At 46.0% G+C, this 22500-nt stretch overlaps 1 protein-coding gene across 2 annotated transcripts in view; it reads left to right on the top strand.

Annotated features, from left to right (window-relative positions):
• Positions 1 to 22500, top strand: part of antxr2a (ANTXR cell adhesion molecule 2a) — a 64399-nt gene that overhangs the window by 10598 nt on the left and 31301 nt on the right. The window contains exons 8-16 of one of the 2 annotated variants that reach the window (XM_048244220.1): positions 1030 to 1090; positions 1436 to 1531; positions 4343 to 4412; positions 10930 to 11008; positions 11476 to 11571; positions 16772 to 16816; positions 17154 to 17249; positions 19916 to 20080; positions 20537 to 20617. In XM_048244220.1, the coding sequence (XP_048100177.1) occupies positions 1030 to 1090; positions 1436 to 1531; positions 4343 to 4412; positions 10930 to 11008; positions 11476 to 11571; positions 16772 to 16816; positions 17154 to 17249; positions 19916 to 20080; positions 20537 to 20617 (789 nt within the window). Of the gene's footprint in view, positions 1 to 1029; positions 1091 to 1435; positions 1532 to 4342; positions 4413 to 10929; positions 11009 to 11475; positions 11572 to 16771; positions 16817 to 17153; positions 17250 to 19915; positions 20081 to 20536; positions 20618 to 22500 lie in introns of those variants that run through there. The other variant, XR_007193624.1, reaches the window with a different exon arrangement.

Raw genomic sequence — 22500 nt, 5'->3', positions numbered from 1 at the left:
TGATATATTTAGTTCTCAGTGACATAATTATGTGAGTTAAGTGTCATAAACTTTGAAGGTCCCTTATATGCAAGGCAACTTCCGACCACAGACATCTTGAGAAATTGTGATCTTTTTAAAGAAAATACCCACAATGACAATCATACTTGCCCCATACATGCGCATAGCCACACAATCAATGACGTTTTGCTCTAGTAAACCCAACATGTTACACAATGAAGAAAAGAGGCTTTAAGCAGATTTCCTATATCCTCCAGTCCCACACTCGACTCATCTAGCTGTCCTGGAGTCTTTGCGCTGCTCTTGTCTGGTCTATCAGAGCATGATGAAGTGACTGACTCCTCATACTCCTCAGATTTGTGTGTGTTTGTGTGTGTGTGTGTGTGTGACTGATGTAAGTCTAGAAGATAAAAAGCGCCACGCTCTCCTGTAATGACATCGCTCCCACTAAAGTGCTCGTGGCGGCTTGTTTTTTCGCTGCCGTGGCGGCATTATCGCTCCTGGTTAAGCGTGTCTGCAGCCCACACCTGGATGGCCTCTCCCAGAGCCCTGAGGAGCGTAGATTGGGCCTAATATGGCTGTGGCTGGGTGCGCGGTGGCCACACATTTGCATAGTTTGTGTTGATTTACAGGAGGATAGAGGACGCGGGGCGAGCTCGCAATGCTGCGGCCCTTTTTATATGATAATGATGCGTCTCTTTTAGCCTGCTTTGCAAGCGTGATGTGTGTGTGTGTGTGTGTGTGTGTGTGTGTGTGTCTAGGGTGCATGGTGGGGGGATGTTGACGTGACACTTGTGCATAATTTCCTCATAAAGACCTGACACTGTTCTCACACACTCCTGTTTCCTCTCGATGCGAAACCACACAGACACACACACACACACACACACACACACACAAGCACACAAGCACACCAACACAAAGGGTGATGGCTTTGAAATATGAGCCAGTGTGTTTGTTTTCAGTGATAGTTGATAAGCGAGAGATGGCGAGGACAGGCTTGAATTAAATTCTGCTTTATTTATGTAGATCCTGAAGAAATCATGCACAGAGATCCTCAGCGTTGAGCCCTCCAGTGTGTGTGCCAACCGTGAGTGCTCATTGTGGAAATAATGCCTTTTAAGGCTGGTTGAGATGTGTGTGTGTGTGTGTGTGTGTGTGTGTGTGTGTGTGTGTGTGTGTGTGTGTGATGCATTTGAAATGAACTAAATATCTATATATTAACTATATATCAATATAACTATAATTATATAGTGCTGTGTATATACTGCACATGTGTGTGTGTGTGTGTGTGTGTGTGTGTGTGTGTGTGTGTGTGTGTGTGTGTGTGTGAGAGAGAGAGAGAGAGTGTGTGTGTCTGAAACAAAGCCTGAACTCTGCTGGTTGGGGCCAGGAGCTGCTTCTTATTTTCCCCTCAACTGGTGTGCATCCTCAGAGTCCTTTGACATCGTAGTGAGGGGGAATGGCTTCACGCTGGGCCGAGCCAAGGATGGAGCCCGGTGCCGCTTCAAGGTCAAAGGCAACACTTATGGTGAGTACCGCATCACACTGCACTGCACTACTGCATTCACACACTGCCAATCGCAACAGCCCAGGCCGTTCTAGAACATTCTACTGAATTCCACTCCTGTTTTACTCGATAGCATTTTGTGCTGTTCCTTGTCGTTCCACAAAGCAAGGCTGTATTCCATTTGGAATTTGGAATTTGGAATTCCATTCTAGATCACTTCTTCTTCTTCACTTCTTCTTCTCCTTTTAGTACCAATCCATTATGTATCATTCTGTTTCAAAAGATTTAGCCTCACAGCATTTGTGACGTGTTGTCACTCAGTCAGTCCAGCAGAGGTGTCAGGTCAAGAGTTTTTGCCAGAGGAGAAGCAGAGTAATACTCTTAACTAGCTCGGTTTTGAAAAATACTTCACAACATCAATCAAACTGTATGTTTTTAAAGTTACAAAAACAAACACAGATTTACTGACTGTTGGCTTATCAGCTAATTGGTAAACTTTGCTGGCCAACTAGTCAGCTAGTTAATATCTGGCTACAACGAGTGGTGTAACAAAGGCATTGTTATGGAAACGCTGGTGCTGTTGCGGGCTGTTGCACTGGTGTGAATCCATCGTTTAAATGGACATGTGTGCTAGTTTAGAGATCATTGCAGCTCGTCTCGTTGTGAATCTTTGATATGAATTGGGTTTTAAAGACACTGGTTTGAGCCCCTGGACTCTGTCCTACTAGGGCAGTAGTGGCAATAGTGGCAGTCGGGGCAGTTATACAGTCTGAAGCCCAAACAAGGCAACATCTGCCTCCGGACCGTGCTGGAGTGTTGGAGTGGAGACTTCCCTTTCCTGTTCTGGCATGGCCACTGCCACGACTCCTCGTATCTCAACTCATCAACCAAGAGAAGCAGCCCAAACGTGCTTCTGGAAACGGAACTTTCCAGAAGTGAGAGAACGTGCTCTGCCTGAACCCATATGGCTGCTCTCTCATGCACGTTCCTTTGCAGCTCTTCTTCTGTTCACTTCTTCTGGAGTTTCTTCTCCTTTATCGCCATTGCCACATTTTCACGCTGGCTCTATTTCAGGCGTGCAGAGCAATCATTTGATAAGAATCCAGCGGCTCATGGCTGACACGAAAGTCGCTGAGCGCCATCAATCAAGGCTTGAGCTGATCTTTCCACAGCCAGATAAAAATAAGCCATAACCCCACTGTGGTGTTTTTTTAATGTGGTTATTATGGGATAGATGAGGCCTCAGACATGGCTGCCAATAGCCACAATCTCCAGACCCCAATCCAGAGCAGCATCTGGGACCTTAAGCCACATTAGATCAACAGTGTGAGTAGGAATCTGGCAGGGCTGGCCAATGGATCACAGTTTATAATATGCCTTTGAACTCAGAGAATTAGAAAATGAATGAATGAATGAATGAATGAATGAATGGATGAATGAATGAATGAACGAACAGTTGTATTCTGTATTGTATTGTTCCAGATGTCGTGTATATAAATAGAGATTGCTCTCTATGGAAACCCCTTGCTTTGTTGAAAAGGTAGCCTACATTTCTGTTCAAATTCAGAAACAGCACACCACTAGCACAGTAAATATATTTCATACATGTATCTGTTTACTGTTCTAAAGATCCACTGCACTGTACAGGCAGCACGTTGCGATTGCTATTGTGATCGCCCAGTGTGAATTGTCACCTGCACAGTGACTCCTGTTGAAGCCACTCCAGGATTTTTCTCACACCAGTCTATTCACCACATCAAAGCGGCTTTTTAATGAAACTCTCTTACCCATACAGCACACACGCACACACACACACACAAACACACACATGCATGCATGGACACGCACACACACACACACACACACACACACACACACACACACACACACACACACACACACACACACACACACACATGTGGCTCGCACATGCCCTCACACACACATGAGCTTTGTGTTCCCCACCCTTTGAGAGATGGAACGAAGGAAAGAACACCTGCATGGCCACCTGACCTCATGCACAGCCTTGACATGGAAACCGGTTCATGAGCTGCTTTTGTTCAGACATCTGGCCTGTCAATCCGTGTGGAGTTACAGTATGCAAACAAACCAGAAAGGGAAGACTATAAATTAGACCTTCATAAAGATGATGCTTGCTCACTCCTGCAGTTAAACATCCACTGGATCTAATATGAATAGCACAATAACTGGAAGTATTTGATGTCCCTTTATAGATATTTTTCCCAAACAGGGTCCCCCCCCCCCACACACACACACACATTTTTTCCATTTCAAGTTTTGTAGTGTGTGCACACGTCAGCTGTGCCTTACTGAAACCTCCCGCCCTCTCTGGGTGACTCAGTCAGGCTTTGGCCAGTACCCCCACACACACACACACACATGCACCTACACACACACACACACACACATGCACTTACACACTTCTACACACACACACACACACACACACACACACACACACACACACACACACGCACACACACAGTCCATCCCACTCAGATGGCTGCAGTGTTGCACATCTGGAAACAAGTTCACAGTCCAATAATGATACTCCCCTTACTCTCTCTCCCTCTTCTCTCTCTCTCTCTCCATCTCTCTCTCTCTGTCTTACATTTTCCCCTGTCACTCCTCATTCTCCTCTTCACTCCAACTCCCTCTTTCTCTCTTTCTCTTTCTATTTCAATGTCTCTTTATCTATCTTAATATATTTCTACTCTCTCTCTCTCCACTTTCTTACTACTTGTCTCCCATCTCTCTCTCACTCCCTCTCTCCTCTCTCTCTGTCTCTCTCTCTCTTCTTCATATTTCCAGATGAGGTGCCCAGTGTGGTGAGAGATGATTACGTGCTCTGTCCAGCGCCGATGCTACAGGAAGTGGGAGAGTAAGTCCTCCTCCTCTCTCCTCTTTCACAAATGACCCCACACACTACTGTAATATGAGGTGGAGATGCGTGGTCTTCCATCGGAGTCTGGAATGAGAGGGGTCATCCGATCTAATATTGCTGTGAACATGGAAAAACAATTCCTCATGAATTCTTAAAAAGTTCTGAGTGCCTGGTTTAACCTCCAAATACCAGTATAGAAATATATGCCAATATACTGTATGTCCAGAACAGGTGTTGATTTAAAAATGTTTTCTTAGAACCATAAACATAAACAAGAACGTAAACATGCATTGCGGTAAACAGGTCTCTTACCAAGACACTCGACATGCGGTAAACAGGTCCCTGGCATGGCACACTTGGCATGCTAAGATGTAAATATATAGTAGTAGTAGTATATATACTCTTTTGATCCCGTGAGGGAAATTTGGTCTCTGCATTTATCCCAATCCGTGAATTAGTGAAACACACTCAGCACACAGTGAACACACGGTGACGTAAAGCACACACTAATCCCGGCGCAGTGAGCTGCCTGCTACAGCGGCACTCGGGGAGCAGTGAGGATTAGGTGCCTTGCTCAAGGGCACTTCAGCCGTGCCTACTGGTCAGGGTTCGAACGGGCAACCCTCCGGTTACAAATTGACGTCATTATTTCAAACCATTTAATGTAACCATGTAATCAAACCGTTTAATGTAACTGTAATGTAACTCCCCTCCCCCACACACACCTCCCATTCCCTTACTGTTAGTTCTCTTTAGCTTATTATAAAACACTTAGTGCATAACATATAGCATCATAAACAAAAAGGCTGTCTCCGCTACACGATATCCATTTGAAAAGCCTTGCTTAATTAACTCTTGGCTTGCGCTTGTGACCCATTAAGTGGTTAGCTGCTACGAGGTTGCTTGTGTAAACACATCTGTTGGTGGGGGTTTGGCGGTGCAGGAATGGAGGGGAGTCTGTGTGCATGTGTGTGTGTGCTTGTGTGTGTGTGTGTGTGTTGGGGGGGTTAAAAGGATGTGCGACAGATGCGTCCGATCCCTCTGCCTCTGGTCCCATGTAAATAATTTACCTCCACACTGCCGCGACACACCGCTCCGCGACACACCACTCCGCGAGCCACCTGCAGCCAGCATCTGAGCCGCTCCACTCCTCTTCCTCTTCTCCTCTCCTCTCCCTCCCTCCCTCTATCTCTCCATCTGTGTGCCGCACTCTCCAGCCAATCACACACCTCCTGTCATCAGCCAGCCCCCCTCCCTCCGCCACCCTCCTACATCCCACCACCACCATCACCTGCTTTCCCCCGGCCGTCACTCACCTGCGGCCAGCTACCTGAGATGCGCGAGATGCACCTCCCAGAATCCTCTGCAAAGAATCAAGTCCCTGAAACTCCCGTCTGAGCGCTTTGATGATTTTTTAGGCTTATCTACACACTGTCAGAAGTAGGGTGCTAAAAGCTCACGAGATTAGCATTTTGGATCCGAGCCAGCTGCTGCCATTTAAGCATCATCTGCTCTTAAATATGGCTACGTGTCCTCTACTCGACGTGAACCGCTGTGAGGGGCCCGGATACCTGAGGGGACTGGTGCAGGCCGTGTTCCAATCCAGTGTTTCGTTCGGTGGAGGCCTTGTCTCTTTTTTATGAGGGGGAATTCATCGGCGTACAGGCGGGAGGATTTCATAAAATATTATATGAATATAACAAGAGCTTTCAGTAGATACAGATGGCAGAGCTCTCATGTGTTCTCTCAGTTTTTGGAAAAGCCCTTATGATGAGATCATCATCTTTAAAATCATTATCACTCTACCAGACCCCTTAGTGCTGTCACCAAAACATTACACAGAGAAAAAAAAGATTTATGGGATTCATTGCTGGACTATGGTGGGGTCTAGATGAAGTGGATTGACTGGAGTCTTAGGTTGCATTCATACTGCGTCCATTTTACTGGACCGTATGTTATGTTATTCTCCCCTAGCCCTGACCCAGTTGGTCTTCGTTCACATTATATTTTTGTTTGCGGACCTGGGTCCGTTTATGTCACTAGCTTCTATTCACCAATATCGCTTGGCAATGTTGCAAAACGGCAGTTTATTTCCTGGATTTGGAACAGATAGCATTCAAACTACACCAGAGTTCTAAGGCCGCATTCACACTGGGTCCGTTTAACTGGACCGTACCCGAGTGCAAAATCTCCTCCCTAGTCCTGACCCAGCTGGTCTCTGTTCACATTACATTTTTGTTTGTGGACCTGGGTCCGTTTATGTCATAAACACTAGCTTCTTTTTACCAATATCGCTTGGCAATGTCGCAAAAACGGCAGATAGCGCTTGACCTGCGCTGGAGTTCTAACAAACCGTACCCCAGACCCCCGTTTTCTAGCGGCGCCTGGTCCGGACCCGAGTCTGCACCTGGGTTCGGTAGACTGCGTTCAAATTAGCAAAAAATCACCGAACCATCGGTACAAACGAACTCGAGGCCGGACCAAACAGTCTAGTTTGAATGCGCCCTTAATTACCTCATCAGAAGCACTTCTCCCAGTGCCAACCAAGGAGGAACCGGGGTACCCGCGCCGGTATCAACCCTCTCATTCCCCGCGCTGTTACTCACTTTCAGTAATCTTCACGTGTAGTCAGGCAGCGTTGGACACATTAAGCCCATTTTCCTCCATTCTCCCCCCTAACCCCGCATCCCCAACCCCAACCCCATTGGCAGCTCCAGCTCTGAATGTAGGCTAATGAAGCTCAGATGGAGCTGGAGTGGAGTCCCGATGGGGATGGACAGGCGCTGGGAGAGATGTCCAGGAATCAGAGCATCCTCTGGCCTGTTCTGCTCTCGTCCTCTCTTCCTCTCCTCCGCTCTCGTCCTTCCTCGTGGGCCCTTGTTGCAGGCGGGCAAGGGGCCTCATCTGTGGCGACAGCTGCTGTGGCTAAACTGACTGTGAGGGGGGCATCTGTTACCCACTACACACACACACACACACACAGACACACACACACAGACACACACACACACACACACACACACACACACACACACACACACACACACACACACATACACACACACACACACACATAGGCACACACACACACACACACACACACACACACACACACACACACACACACACACACACACATTAGTGGGAATGAGCCTTACCCCTAGAGAGTAGAGGAGAACAGGGGTGGTGGTGTATGTGTGTGGGGTCGTGGGGGTACATGTGCTGTGGATGAAGAAGTGGTGGAGGGATCGGGGGTTGGGTATATTGGGGGTGGAGTGGCACAGGGTCTGTGTCCTCACCTACGTTTTCACAATCAGGGGTGGGGGGGGCTAAAGATAACAGTGGGGTCCTGCTGACACCTGGCCAACAAGCACTCACGCGGGGAGAGAGGGAGGAAGAGAGGGAGGGAGAGAGGGAGGGAGAGAGGGAGGGATGGAACAGTTAAGGGCAGAGGAGAGGGGAGGAGAGCAGACCAGTCAAGCGTGACTCATCAATAATCAATCCCATCTTCATGGCTATGGTCCTGCATGCCGTCTCTCTCTCCTCCATCTGTGGTCGACGGTGGGGTCAGAGGCCTGATAGAGCCTGTGTTGCCCTCATGGTGCCCCAACCTGCCCCTGCTGGTCCTTTTACACCTTAGAGTCATTTTTCTTTTCATTTCAACACTGACTTCAAAACATATTCTTTAGAAATCCATATACTTTGTAGCAGGTAAAATTGGTTGGTGGTCTTAATGATGGTAGTGTAATTCTTCAGGTCATTTTCTGTAAACATTTTATATCACAAACAGGACTGGCACTATGAGGACCGCTAAAGCCTACAGTTTTAGATCTTGCTGTAATGTGAGACCATGCTGTCACAACTGCATGGTTTCCTCTTTCAACTTTTCCAGAGGATATCCTGTGTGTACTTCCTGTAAAATGTATAAGGGCAATTCCACGCAAAACTGTCACATCCACAACGCCAAATAAATACCATGGCTTTGTGTTGGCATTGTGTGTACAAACTGGGATGTGACAGTTTTGCGTGGAATTACCCATATGTAAAATAATTATAATACTTTAGGAATTATACAGTATTAATGTGTAATATAATGTAAAATTCCTCCTAAGGAATTCTATATTAGGTCCACCACACATATGTAGACACACACACACACACACACACACACACACACACACACACACACACACACACACACACACTCAGAGCTGTTCAGCTGGCAGCTGATACACACAAGTTGGCCCTTGAATAATTTACGCCACTCATTTCCGCATCTTTAAGGAAAATTCCAGAGCCATTAGCGACATGGTTGTCACGGCGGCCATCTGCAAGACATCACAAACACTCCCCATCACTGCCTACCCCCTCTGACACGAAGCAGGACATAGGGAGGTGGGGGTGTGGAAGAGCGCAAAAAGTTCTAGAGGCTTCTTCAAGCGTCTCCAGTGACTCCGAGAGTGGCTTGTTGCTCACTCATGTCGCCGTCTCTGAGTTTGTCTCTTGTCAAGAGCAGAGGTCTGAGTGACGCTCTTCCCTCTCGAACATCTGCCAGTCCCGCATGAGTGTGACACACATCGACTCCCCTCCGCAGAGCAGAGGAGCCAGGCCAGGGAATAGCCTAAGTTGGCTGTGCCTGCTGATTGAGATGCAAGTGTCCAATCAGCTTAATGTTGTTGTGACATCTTTGAGAGAAGTGGATCTGGTAACCGAAATCCCACCACTTGCCAGGGAGAGACTGTGGAGTGAATTTTTTAGAAGTTTTTAGGGAGTGGGGGATGGGTTGGGGGCTCCCATGTCAGCTGTCTTCTTTCAGAAACACAATGGCATCTATATGCAGTGTGTGTGTCTATCATATGCCAAAATTCTGACAACAGATCCCTATTCTCCAAAGTGGATGTAGCGGATTGGTCTGCGGCTGCCAGATTGGGTGGATTAGATTTATAGATTTAAATGCACAATTGTGGATCTTAGTGGATTGGCAGCTCACATACTGTAGTTCTCCATTACTTTGGTGGCGGTTGTGAGCTTTAAGGACGCTCCTGCTGAAATCTTATTTGCATTCAGATGAAGAAAGAAAGTGAGGAAGAGATATGGAAAGAAAGAAAGAAAGAAAAGATAGAAGAATAAAAAGATGTGATGGTGCATTGAGAGTGTCCAATTTTATCTAGGGAGACAGAATCATTTGGCAGAAGAGTGTGTGTGTGTGTGTGTGTGTAGAGGGGGGAAGGCCTCTCCTCTGATCCTAGGTCTGTGCACATATCCAGCTTGATTAACAACCTGCCTTCGCGTTTGCTGTATCGAGTGTGTCAGCTAAATTAGCCTCTCCCTTCATCCATTCAGGAGACACACTTAGTTAACATGCACGGGCCTCTTGGAGCTTCTCACAATGGGCAGATTAGACGCACAGGGAGAGGCGAGAACTCCGCCATGAACCGCACAAACGTACTGGTGGGCTGGTGTAAACAGCACGACAGCTTTTGTTAATATTTGCCACATCTCTGAGGGCGGTAGGTGCCCCGAGCGCTTGAAAATAGGGCCTTTCATCACAGTCAAGTAAAGCGTTTCTAAACAATGGCAGCGCGAATGAAATAATTGAAAGGATGCAAATTTGGGGTTGAATCTGAGCGAGCTTCTCTGACCCACCAAGAGAAAGAAAACCAGCATGTGCAAACACACACACACACACACACACACACACACACACACACACACCTCAACACCCCAAACCCACAGGGACAACGTTATTTTCACTTCTCTCTCACACCCGTAACCAAGCCTTTTTGTGTTCGAGCAGAGCCACGTGCAGAACACAAGAGCCTCCTCTTGCTCTCGCCTGCACTCCATTTTGGGGAGGACGTGAGGCGTTCAGTCAGCCCTGGATTCTCATTAGGCGTGTGGTAATTGGATCCTGCGTAACAGACATATGGAGATTACGGTGCCGTTCATCATTAGCACGTTAATTGCTCCCTTTACCTCCTCCGTTACCGGTAAATAAGTTATATGGGTCATTCTCTGCACATCCATTGTGCGGCGAGACTAGCCTGCAAGGCCAGTGACAGCAGAGCACAGCTTTTAATTTGCCTTTTAATTGAATCAGAGTGTTTATTAAAAGTGACTTGACTGTGCTGTGTGGACGTCTTTGACTGTAATTTTACTAGAAGCGCTCATGCTGAGAAATTCGTCTTCATTACTTTATTTATTGTAACATTTTTATGTTTTATTTTTGTTCAATTTCTGTATTTTGATTTTGTACACCACAATTATGCAATTGTAAGGCATCACAATGACACTTTTTCATACGTTTTCATAATTTTCTGTTTGATTTTAAATGCCCCACATATTTAGCTGTAATACAGTGGTGTTGACTGAAGACTAGACACTAGTAGACTGTTGCCGCTACAAAATATTTATTTTGTGTTCACTGAAAACTGAACACAAAATGAAAAAGTGTGGGTGACATCAGTAAGTCTAAGTGTGGGTGACATCAATATGTCTATCTCTTGTTCCCCAGGTCCATGGAAATCCTTATCAGCCTCAATGGCGGCAAGTCCTTCATCTCCAGTGCCTTCACCATCTATGTCACCACCTGTGTAAGTCGAATACCTACCTTACAAAACATTTTAATACAAATTTTTAAGTAAGTATAAGTATACTGTACTCTTTTGATCCCGTGAGGGAAATTTGGTCTCTGCATTTATCCCAATCCGTAAATTAGTGAAACACACTCAGCACACAGTGAAGTGAAGCACACACTATCCTGCCATTCCCACCGGTCGGTTACAAGTCCGAACCCTAACCAGTAGGCCACGGCTGCCGCATTTTAAAATAAACGTTAGGTTAGTTAATACCGGTACTAATAATATTATGTTACTAAGTATGTTTACTTTGCCCTTTTTGGGATTTTTATGGAGTGGAATGGTGGTATCATGCCATACGTATTATTGTGTTACTATTCCCTGATCCCTGATGTGTGTGTGTGTGTGTGTGTGTGTGTGTGTGTGCGTGCGTGCGTCTGCACGTGTGCGAACGTGTGAATGTGTGTGTTTCCCCTCCTCAGTCGAGTGGTTGGGTGGTGTTTATTGTGTTCCTGGTGCTGCTGCTGCTGGCTGCCCTGGCCTTCATGTGGTGGTTCTGGCCGCTCTGCTGCACCGTGGTGAGTAAAGGAAAACAACATACCGCGTAGTGCTGCAACACTGCAACACTGTAGCCCAGCAACATTCCTAGCATATTATTGCGCTTCTCAATCAGAGGGGGACCCCGAGAGCAAATCTTGTTAAGGGTGCCTTTAACACTTTAACACTGTAATATTGTAACACTGCAATTCTTAGGCACCGAAACAGTGTAAATGTAACACTGTAGAACCGACATTTTAACACGGTGACACTGTAACTTTTTAACTGTAACACTTCAACACCGAACCACTAGACCACTGACACTGGCAACACTGAAACACTGCGGACCTGAACTACTGTTGCCTAGCAGCACTGACACTGTGTATGCACGGGACATTTTGGTCCTGTGCTCGAGCACTTAAAGATTATACAATTTGAATCTCCGCTTTGATGTCAAGTTCCTTCGATACTCGTTAGTTTAGTAGTTTAAGAACTGGAAGGACCTTTTTGCACAAAATGCAAGAAATCTGTCACTGTTCAAATTCTTATGTGCTACATGTGTATGTGTGAGAAGGATCAAGGATAGCTAGTAGTATGTACGCATGTAGTATATGACTGACAGAAGCTTCTGGGCTCTTGTTCTGCTTTTGGTTCTGGTTCCTCTAAAGATAACACTGGGCTGAATGGGAACCATTTGAAAGCATCTCACCCCTCATCCCCTTTTAACCCAGGAACTTTGATGTTAAAAGAGCCCATCACTGCCAATCCCCCTCTCTCTTAAGTGATGACTTCTCTCTTTCCCCTCATTCTTAGTCCGCTCCCCTGTTATTTTTTTCTGTGTCGTGTGTTGCCTTTTTTGAAGACCCCCTTCGCCCTCCCCCGCCTTTCTCTTTTTAAGTGAGTGCTCCTTGCCTGGCACCCTTCCAAGGGTGTCCCTGGATAGACGGGCTCGGATGCCAAGCGCTGATGTGCTGGAAGGGGTCCCGTAATGAACAGAGCTGGATTGCTGGGCGCAGGCCAGGTGAACTCCACTCGCCGCGTCCTCAGGGTGTGACCCATTTCAAAACAAGCTGCTGGGGCTGATGCTCTGCACCGGATCTGGTGCTGAACAGAGCTGTGCCAGATCAGAGCCAGATCAGTGCCGCATAAGAGCCAGATCAGAGCCAGAGTAGAACCAGATCACAGACAGATCAGAGCCAGATCAGAGCCAGATCAAAACCAGATCACAGACAGATCAGAGCCAGATCAGAACCAGAGGCAGATCAGTGCAAGGTTTTGGCCAAAGCCTGCTAGTTTTTGGCAGGAACAGGATGGGTGAGGTAAGGTTGTGTTTGTAGTTAAAACGCTGACTCCCAACCCAAAATGACCTAATTGTCCTTCTCCTAAAACAAGGGCGGGACGGGACCCACATGAGGAAGTATGTTTCGATCCATGTCCTGCCTTTTAGTATGTGTCGACAGCTTCTTTATGAGGGCAGTGTTGGCTGCTCTTCTTACATTCTTGCCTGTCATTTTTTTTTTTTGTTGTTAGCTTGTCCTTTTTATGTTATACCATTTAAGCAATGTTCCGGAAAGCATGGCTGTTGTGTGGCCATTTTCACATAGTGTGACTAGTTCACAACTTGAACCATGTGAGTATAAATTTCAGCCTTGGCCCCTCTTTTAAAAAAAAAATCTTTTGGTTCATCAACTCCCCACTTTCCACAGGAACAATGGGAGCCCAGATCGCATTATCAGTCTAAACCATCGCTAACAACTACAGATGGCATGCCCAAGAGCCTCCTGCTCTCTGAATCTGGTGCACAAGGAGCAAACTCTCTCACTCACTCACGCACATACACGCACACACACACACACACACACACACACACACACACACACACACACACACAAACACACACACAGAGCGATGGCATCGGCAGGCAGGCATAGCGAGCAGCATCGGCCCGCTTTGAGAAAGTGGCGCACAGCCGGGCCCTAGTCCAGGCAGAGATGGAAGCATATTTTGGAAAACCAACAAAGGCATTAAAATGTAAACCCCCTGCAGCATGCCTGGCCAGGCCACTGTTTGTCTTGGTGCAGGAGCTGCTGTTCCCGTCCACCAGGGACTCGGCACTCGGAAAGGGCCATGTGTGCGCTGTTAATATTTAAACTCGGCCCTGCCAGATCTCTCTTCTCTCTACCCCTCCATCCCCATTCCATCCCTCCCCACACACACCCCCCCACATACACACTCACACACACACACACACACACACACACACACACACACACACACACACACTCACACACACACACACACACACACACACACAGACACACATACAGCCGTCTTTCACTCTTTTCTCTCTTTTCTAACTCCCTGCCTTTTTTCCATAAAAAACACACACAGAAAGGCCCAAAGTGGGCAAACTCACACCCAATCTCTCAGGCCAAGGAGTGGGAAATGAAGATCATTTTTGTCTTGTTATCATCCCGGATAAAGTCATATGATATCTACGGACTTCTGATGTCTCATTTCTCCTTGATATTTTTATCCTTATTTTTCTCATGATTTAGCATGAAAGGGCTTTGATTTGTTTGTCTGTTTCAGAGAGATAAGATACATTATGTGAAAATATTTTTGAGAATAGTTTCGATTTTCCGAGATTGTCAGGAAGACAGCCTTTAATTATGAAATATGAAGGAGAATTTTTCGTGTGTCTTGTGGTAGGCCAGTTTACCTGACAACAGGACTACACAGAGAGAACAAGATCAGCGCAGCATATGAAACCGCAGTGATATTTTCCACCAGTTGACCTCTTAGACCGTACTTGCCCAGCTCCACAAATAGCTTCATTTGCTGGTGATGAAAGTGCATCGTTTTAATTTGCAAATATGCTACTTGTCACTCACCCCAGTCACGATAAGCTGGGAAACAGCTTGACACAACATGGGAGCATTACGGACTAAAATGAACGGATTATAAACTCCAATTGGACAATTACGCCGCCGCCATATGGTAATGTTTCAGCTGCTGCCGCTGATTGGTCAGATCGCTGCTGCCGCCGCTGCGTATGTTCAGCGGCTCAAGCTGCCCATCAGATGGCTAAGTGTCCGGCGCTTTAGCGATTAATTACCGACTGCACTTAACGGTTTTAAACGGCCGTCTCTCTCCGCACATCTGTCTGTCAGGTAGTTTTATTTATTTTATTTTGAGGTTTTTATTTGTTAGCCCCCACAGGCGAGCACGCCATTTGTTTAAAGCTTTATTTATCCCGCAATATGCCCAGGAAATATGAAATCTGCTGCTTAATTACTGAGCGAGAGGAGGTAATCCGTTAGCGTAAGGTCTGGCTAAAATGATGGTAATCACCACACCACACCGGCACACCCCACCAGCACGCATTACTTGGATTTGCCAACAGTCGGTTGAGTGTCAAAGAGCAATTAATTAACACTAATTGATCATTTTCCATTATTTCAATGACAACAGTGGCGTTACGGCATTAGTGTGCTTTAATGTGAGCGGAACAGCTGTTAGAGCCATGATATGTGATAATGAAGAAGCTTTTTGAGGAGGGAGGCTGAGGGGACTCATTTGGTAAATGCACAACCTGACCGGGTGACAGTGACGAGGAATGAGGGGAAGGTCTTCTTCTTCAGGTTTGGAGTGTGCGTGTGACATTACATTGATCTTCTGCACATACTCACACACACACACACACACACACACACACACACACACACACACACACACACACACACACAAAACTCCCATACTCTCTCTCTTTCTCTCTTTCTCTTTCTCTCTCTCTCTCTCTCTGTATGTCTCTCTCTCTCTAACACACACAATACAATCACACACACACACACACACACACACACACACACACACACACACACACACACACACACACACACACACACACACACACACATTGGTGGTGTGCAAATGACTGAAGTTCACTCTTGCATAAGTGCGTGCTTTGCCTTTTCATGTCACAAGGAGAACTAATTCAGTCTGACTACTGTTTGAACGTGACACCTGTTCAGCAGGTGCTGGTGGCCAGTTCCTTCTACTGTTGTTTTTTTCAGTCCGTTTCGTGGTTGAGGTGTATTGTTGTCTTGCGTCAGACTGCTTGGGTGAGTGTGCTGCCTGTCAGTTTAAAAAAGCCAGAAGCCCTCACACACACACACACACACACACACACACACACACACACATACACACACATTTACACTTCTCCTGAGCCCTGTTTGTCCCCTGAGCGCGTGTGTTTGTCAGATGAGACAGACAGTTTGGACTTGAGTGATGACGCAAGCGGGACGTCTCTGCATCAGGGGTGCTGTCTGAAACACAGGCTCTGCGTGCTTTTTCCCATGTGACCGACAAACACGGCCAAGAGAGTATGTCTGTGCAGCGCATCTGCGTGTGGGAGTGTGTGTTGATTTCCCAAACAAGGTTGTGTTGAGTTTACATGCATATTGAAGTCTCTGATATGAATGCGCATTTTTTTTTTGTGTAGGTCATATTGTATGTTTATATCTTACGTGTGTAATGCATGTTTACCTTTCGCATGTGTATGTGAGTGGCTGTAGATTTGATGGATGATGTGTATGACTGCGCGTGTGTTTACCAGAGAGGAGGGTCCGGGTGTTATTTGCGCGTCCAGATGAAGTCTGGACCCCAGCCCAAGCCCCCTCTCCGCATATCATTGGGGCTAATGAGCTCCTCAGGATCGCTGGGGCCTACTGAACCTCGTCCAATTAATTAACAGATAAACGACGGCACTCCGCCACCATCCCCAAATGCCCCGGCCCCTCCCCATCCCAACTAACAACCCCCCCACCTCACCCCTCCCAAAGCTCCCCCCGTCAACAAGTTGATCTGGCATTATTTTGCACTGGGGGTTGAACTGTTTGCTTGGCACCACGATCTTCCAATTAATGGCGTATCAGCATAATAATCATACTCTTGGGCTGAACTTGAAATACACTGGGGTGAATGTCTGCCTTAGCGCTTCACAGAGCAGGCTACCGGTAAATAACGGGCACGATGATGAAGATGATGCTAACGCTGAGGATGGTGATGAGGATGATGATGATGTCAATGGCCGATGATGTCCACTCCCCGTCCACTCCTCCCTACGCCCCCTCTGTCCCTCACTCTGTCTTGTCTCATCGCTATGGCGCTGTCACAGTAGCATCAGCCTGTGATGACCTCAGATAAGGTATTTGCTTTTCTTCCTGTCTCTCTCAGGTCATCAAAGATCCCCCGCCTCGACCAGCCCCTCCTCCTCCACCTGTGAGTACACAGAGATCACCCTCATGATATCTATCTATCTATCTATCTATGAATGTGCTGCATGGGTGTGTGTATGTATGTATGTATATATGTGTCTATCTATCTATCTATCTATCTATCTATCTATCTATCTATCTATCTATCTATTTATCTATTTATCTATTTATCTATCTATCTTTGTCTGCGTCTATCAGTTTATTACACATTTCTTATTAGTGTATCACACTGATCAAATGGGCAACAGAGTGCATTGCTATAGATGTGTTTGGAGTGCTTGAGTATGGGCCAGCATGCTGACATGTTCTTTACCCCTGCATTGCCCCCCTCATCGTTCCAGCCACCAGAGGAGGACCTCTCACCCAAGAAGAAGTGGCCGACTGTGGACGCCTCCTACTATGGAGGCAGAGGTGCCGGGGGCATCAAACGCATGGAGGTGAGTGGCTTAAGCTGAGGTGCATTCAAATAATATCTGTCTTTTGTCCTGGTTTACCTTTTCCTTTATTTGTACTCAACACTGGTTTGATGTCCACACCTTATTCACGTGACTTATTCATACACTGTAGATGGAGAAGCTGCACTTTCTCTCCTGCACCCAAAAAGAAAACACAGTCTTCAATGTCTATATACATAACAGTTGAGGAGGGACATTTTTTTACATCCAACTCCTCTAGTCCTTGTCACTTTTGTTCATGTTCGGTGTCTACGCTCTTGAACACTTTGTGAGCGTGCTCCTCTGACGTCAGGTGCAGAGCTTTCAAAGCTGTTTCTTGGAGGCTCGTCTGGGATGGCTGATGGCTTTGACATGACGGGCAGTGTCGTCCCGGTCCAGCCTTGACTCCTGCCTGTCTGTCACTAGACAGGATGGACATTGGTGTGTGTGTGTGTGTGTGTGTGTGTGTGTGTGTGTGTGTGTGTGTGTGTGTGTGTGTGTGAGAGAGAGAGTAATGGGGGAGGGTGTGGATTGAGTGATGCCTGCCAGCATAATGAATTCATCCCAGCGATCCTCACTGCTGTCAAGCACCTTTTGTTCAGCGGGTTTCTACCCCTCCTTCTTTCTTTCTCTATCCACCTCTTTTTTTATTTTCTATATGTCAATATGTTCCTCTCAGTTTTACCCTTTCTATCATAGTTCTTTTCTTCTCTTCTTTTTTATTTTCTTCTCTCCTTTCTATGTGTGCATCCTTTATGTTTCTTTCACTCTGTTTGTCTGTCTGTACTCATTTTACTTCCTTTCAATATCATTTTCTATCACTTCTCTCTCTGTCTCTTTCTCTCTTTCTGTCTCTCTCTCTGTCTCAGTCTCTCTCTTGCTCCCCCTCTCATTGCTCCGTGCCCAGGTACCCTGAGGAGATGCTGGCATCAGTGTAACGCTGATGGAAAACTGAATGAATGAATAAATAAAACAAACCTCGGGGAGTGATACCTCGCCAGAGCTGCTCCCAGGAGTGCGGGAGAGAGGAGAGAATGCTAGACAGGACACACACACACACACACACACACACACACACACACACACACACACACACACACACACACACACACACACACACACACACACACACACACACACACACACACACACACACACACACACACACACACTCTCTCTCTCTCTCTCTCTCTCTCTCTCTCTCCTCAGAGAACACACACATGAGCACAGTCAGGTACACATATAGACACATACAAACACCCACACTCACGTATGCACATGTGAACTCACTCTCTTTCACACACCTGCATCCATGCACTTGCACACATACTCCCCTCTTTCCATTCCCTTTGGGGCTGTCTTCCTAGTCAGCCTTCATTCTCTCAGACACATCATCTCATCTCCATATCTGGTGCCCCCTCAGGATGGATGACTGGATGTCGGGGCAATGTTAGAAACCAGACCGTAGCACTCTCCTTCTCTCACCTTCACACACCTTTACAAAAATACAAAGAGGTCTACACAAAGTAGCATGTCTGGCAATTTTATGGGGCCATAACCACCACCACCCCGAAAAAGATATATAAATTGTACTAATGTATAGTATACAGTAGATTTAGAAAACTGCACGGGGTGGCTACATGATATAAACTATAACACACAGACAGATAGAAGGCAGTATTTGCTGACTCTCTAAGGTTCGTAAGCTGAGAAACGCACCTGCCTTCATGCCCACAAGTACCTTAATAACTATTAGCCAAGTTTATACACAGATTTTGTAAAATTTCTTAAGCTATGAGGTTAATACAAGAGGGGAAGTTATTATGGTATTAATATGGTTTTGTTTTGTGTATGGTTTTGTTTAAACACTGTTTAAAGTGTTTTTTTTTTTTGTTTTAAACACTGTCCTGCGGTTTATACATGATGCGTCTAATACACAGGAAATTACTGTAGGGGCTTCCTTCACAGGGAGACAGGGGACTTATGAGGAAGAGATTCGCCATGCTGCTGAGCTGTAAGGAATGTGCTGTGGATTGCCATGGCTTGACCTACAGCCTGAAGCGTGTGATGCTAATTGATATCCTAGTTATTTTTATTTATTTATTTTTTGCCATGGCAACAGCAGCTGGGCTGTGGGGTTTGTGTGAGAGTGAAGGTGAGAACTGAAGAGAACAAAAAAGAAATACAAAACTAGGTTCTCAGACATACTTTAATATACCTCCAATTGACTCCACTCAGCTAGATTAATTTGTATTAATGCATTTATGTACCACTATTTGTAAGTAACATTGCCTCTAGAGATTGTAAACTCTTGAGAGAAAAACACTGCAGTCTAGAAATTCATTGTTTGATTTTTGTAGTAAATTATAGTTGCATACAATCTATTTGTGAGCTAACATGCCTTGCAAAAATCAACTGCAGTTATTTAGTGAATAAGAGGATGTGAGGTGTGTTTATCTCACCTTATCATCGTTCATCACCTTATATCATATGGCTAAAATGACTGAAGAATGTTCAGCTAACTACAAAACATGCCTGTTGTATGTTTATGTAGTCTGATACGTTAATACTGAAGAGAAGGTTTGAAAAAGGCCTATAATTAAATGCACAGGTCAGTGGTCAGTGCTGCTAGAGGGCTTGTTTGCATGACTCTGTTGGTGTTGCCGTAGGTACGCTGGGGTGAGAAAGGTTCCACAGAAGAGGGGGCTCGGCTGGAGATGGCCAAGAATGCGGTGGTGACGGTGAATGAGGAGGCGGAGGAGCCCATGATGAAAAAGCCGAAAAGGCCTCCAACCTCCCCCCACACAGAGTCCAAATGGTACACGCCAATCAAGGTGAGACCCGCTGTACTCACTAATGGTGGCAGGATACACGTGTCCACAGTTAGGTCCGGTCGAATTTTTTGTTAAATCCTGATTGGACGAGAGACATTCCACTGATATCTGAGGACATCTCCACTTAGGCATTTCACAGCTAGTAATCACTCCACATCTTCCATTTACAATTGCATACATACAGAATTCCATTGTCTGACGCGATTCACCCAAACATTCCATTAATTCAAAGCACAGAGCAGCAATTTCATTGTGTCACGTTTGAGTGAGGAAGTGGATTAAATAGAGAGCAGGGTGAATGTTCAATATGAGATGTAGAGATAGTACATGTAAGTAGGCTATACAAACTACTGTGTGCACAAGCACATATAGCGTCTCTCTGAACTTGGCTCTCGAGTGAAAATGAAGCTTCTTAGTGGTGTCTGAGTGGCTGTTTACTGTTTTTTTTTTATACAGGGTCGTCTGGATGCACTATGGGCTCTACTTAAGCGACAGTATGACCGAGTGTCCCTGATGAGGCCCACGTCTGCTGAAAAGGTAAGCCAACCTGGCAACCCCCAAATGAGCTTCTAATCTTTTCCCCAAACTTTTCTTTAAGTGGACAGGGAAACCTCCAATGGAACATACAGTACACATGAACACAACATGAAGATTCCATACAAAGCAACATTCTCAACAATTTTGCATTACATCTAATGCCTTACTGTCATACCATTTGATGCTCTACCAATCTTCTGATCAACCCTGAAACCCTCATAAACCTCTTAAGCAACCCAGTGACACAAAAGACCAACCAACAGACCATCTCTTAAGCACACACATCCTCATTTGCCACTCTGACAACGCTCTGAACAACCATGACGCTACTTTTCCACTTACAAGTGAAGCACTGACCTCCTAATGCAGAGTGCTTAGCTAGTCATTGTTGATAGCCAGGCTCACTGTAGTCCTGTTTGTCTTTATAAGTATATAGTGCTTCCAGAATTGTCTCTGTCTGTCTGTGTGTGTGTGTGTGTGTGTGTGTGTGTGTGTGTGTGTGTGTGTGTGTGTGTGCTTGGTCAGACAACAACGGATCAGCTTGTTATTTGGAGATTTTGTGAGGAGTGTTTGTTGTTGGTCTTTGCCTGTCAGCAGCAGGAAATGATTGTGGTTTCATTTGTAATCTGGTTGTAGGGGCCCACAGCTGCATGCTCTCAGAGCTCACTGACAGCAATGGCCTTATAAGGGTGTGGAGAGCAGTCAGCTTTTCCTGTCAAGGAAATAAACCATTATAACACACACACACACACACACACACACACACACACACACACACACACACACACACACACACACACACACACACACACGTGCACACACACAGGCATTCACACTCACACACACAAACAGGAGGGTGATTAACAGTCTGCAAAGTCGGGTCGTCTTTCTGTCTCTTCGTTGTTCAGGAGTTGTTGTCAACAGTCTTTTCCTCAGAAGCTTAGCACACACTGGCCTAATCTGAGCATGACCCCATTGCTGCAGCATCCGTTGTGGTTTCACTAGTGCAGTGGGTTACTGGCCTGCTTTGGAAAACCACCCTGGTTAACCAGTCTATCTGGTTTATCAGAACTGGTTAACCACACTCAATTTTAAAAAGTGAGTACTGGTATTGGTAACTGTGGGTGGAATTATTTTTCATTGAAGTAAATTTGCATCTGTGCTGTACGTAGCTTTGATAAAAAAAAGAAGAAAAACCTACATTGAATAAATAAATGAAATTATTAGTGTGATTTGAAGGGTCACACTATGTCTGTTCCCCAGTGGAGTAGCTTGGTTTGACCTGCTGTTGACCAGCTGTTGCTCTCATGCCACGTCTCGCCGTCTCTCGCCACGCTGTTGTCCAGCAGCTCACCAGATGACCTCATGTTGTAAACACCGTCTCCTGAGTCCTGAGTCGTGCTTCCACACCCCCTCCCCCTCCCCCTCCTTCCCCACCCCCTCCTCCCGCGGAGTGTTTACACTGAGAGGCGAATCGCTGGGGCAGACTTGAGCGAGCGGTCGACCGACACTGAGACGAGCTGCTGTGGCGGAGCTGACCATGCTGTTGCTGGTCCCAGCAGGAGCCTGCTGGTCCTGGGTCTCCAGAATCACCCTGCTCACAGTGACCCTTTTTATGGCAAAAGAAGTTACAGTACTTGAAGTTAATCGAATTAGAAATAGTGTTTCTATTATATGCTTGTTTTAATAAGAGAAAGAGATTTGGAAGAGAGAGTTGGCAAATTCCATCAAACAAAATTCAAGAGATGAGAAGACTGGCCAAATCTATCAGGAGTAAAGAGAAGACAGTCCTCGTGTCTCAACCGTAGCGAAGGTTGAAAAAAATTAAATGAAAAAGAACGAGAAGCTCTAAAAAGTTCTGTGAATGTTGTCATTGACATTTG

Source organism: Alosa alosa, chromosome 5 (genome assembly GCF_017589495.1).
Source record: "Alosa alosa isolate M-15738 ecotype Scorff River chromosome 5, AALO_Geno_1.1, whole genome shotgun sequence".
Taxonomy (NCBI): domain Eukaryota; kingdom Metazoa; phylum Chordata; class Actinopteri; order Clupeiformes; family Clupeidae; genus Alosa; species Alosa alosa.
The sequence above is the reverse complement of the archived record's forward strand: the minus strand, read 5'-3'. Positions and strand labels throughout refer to the sequence as shown.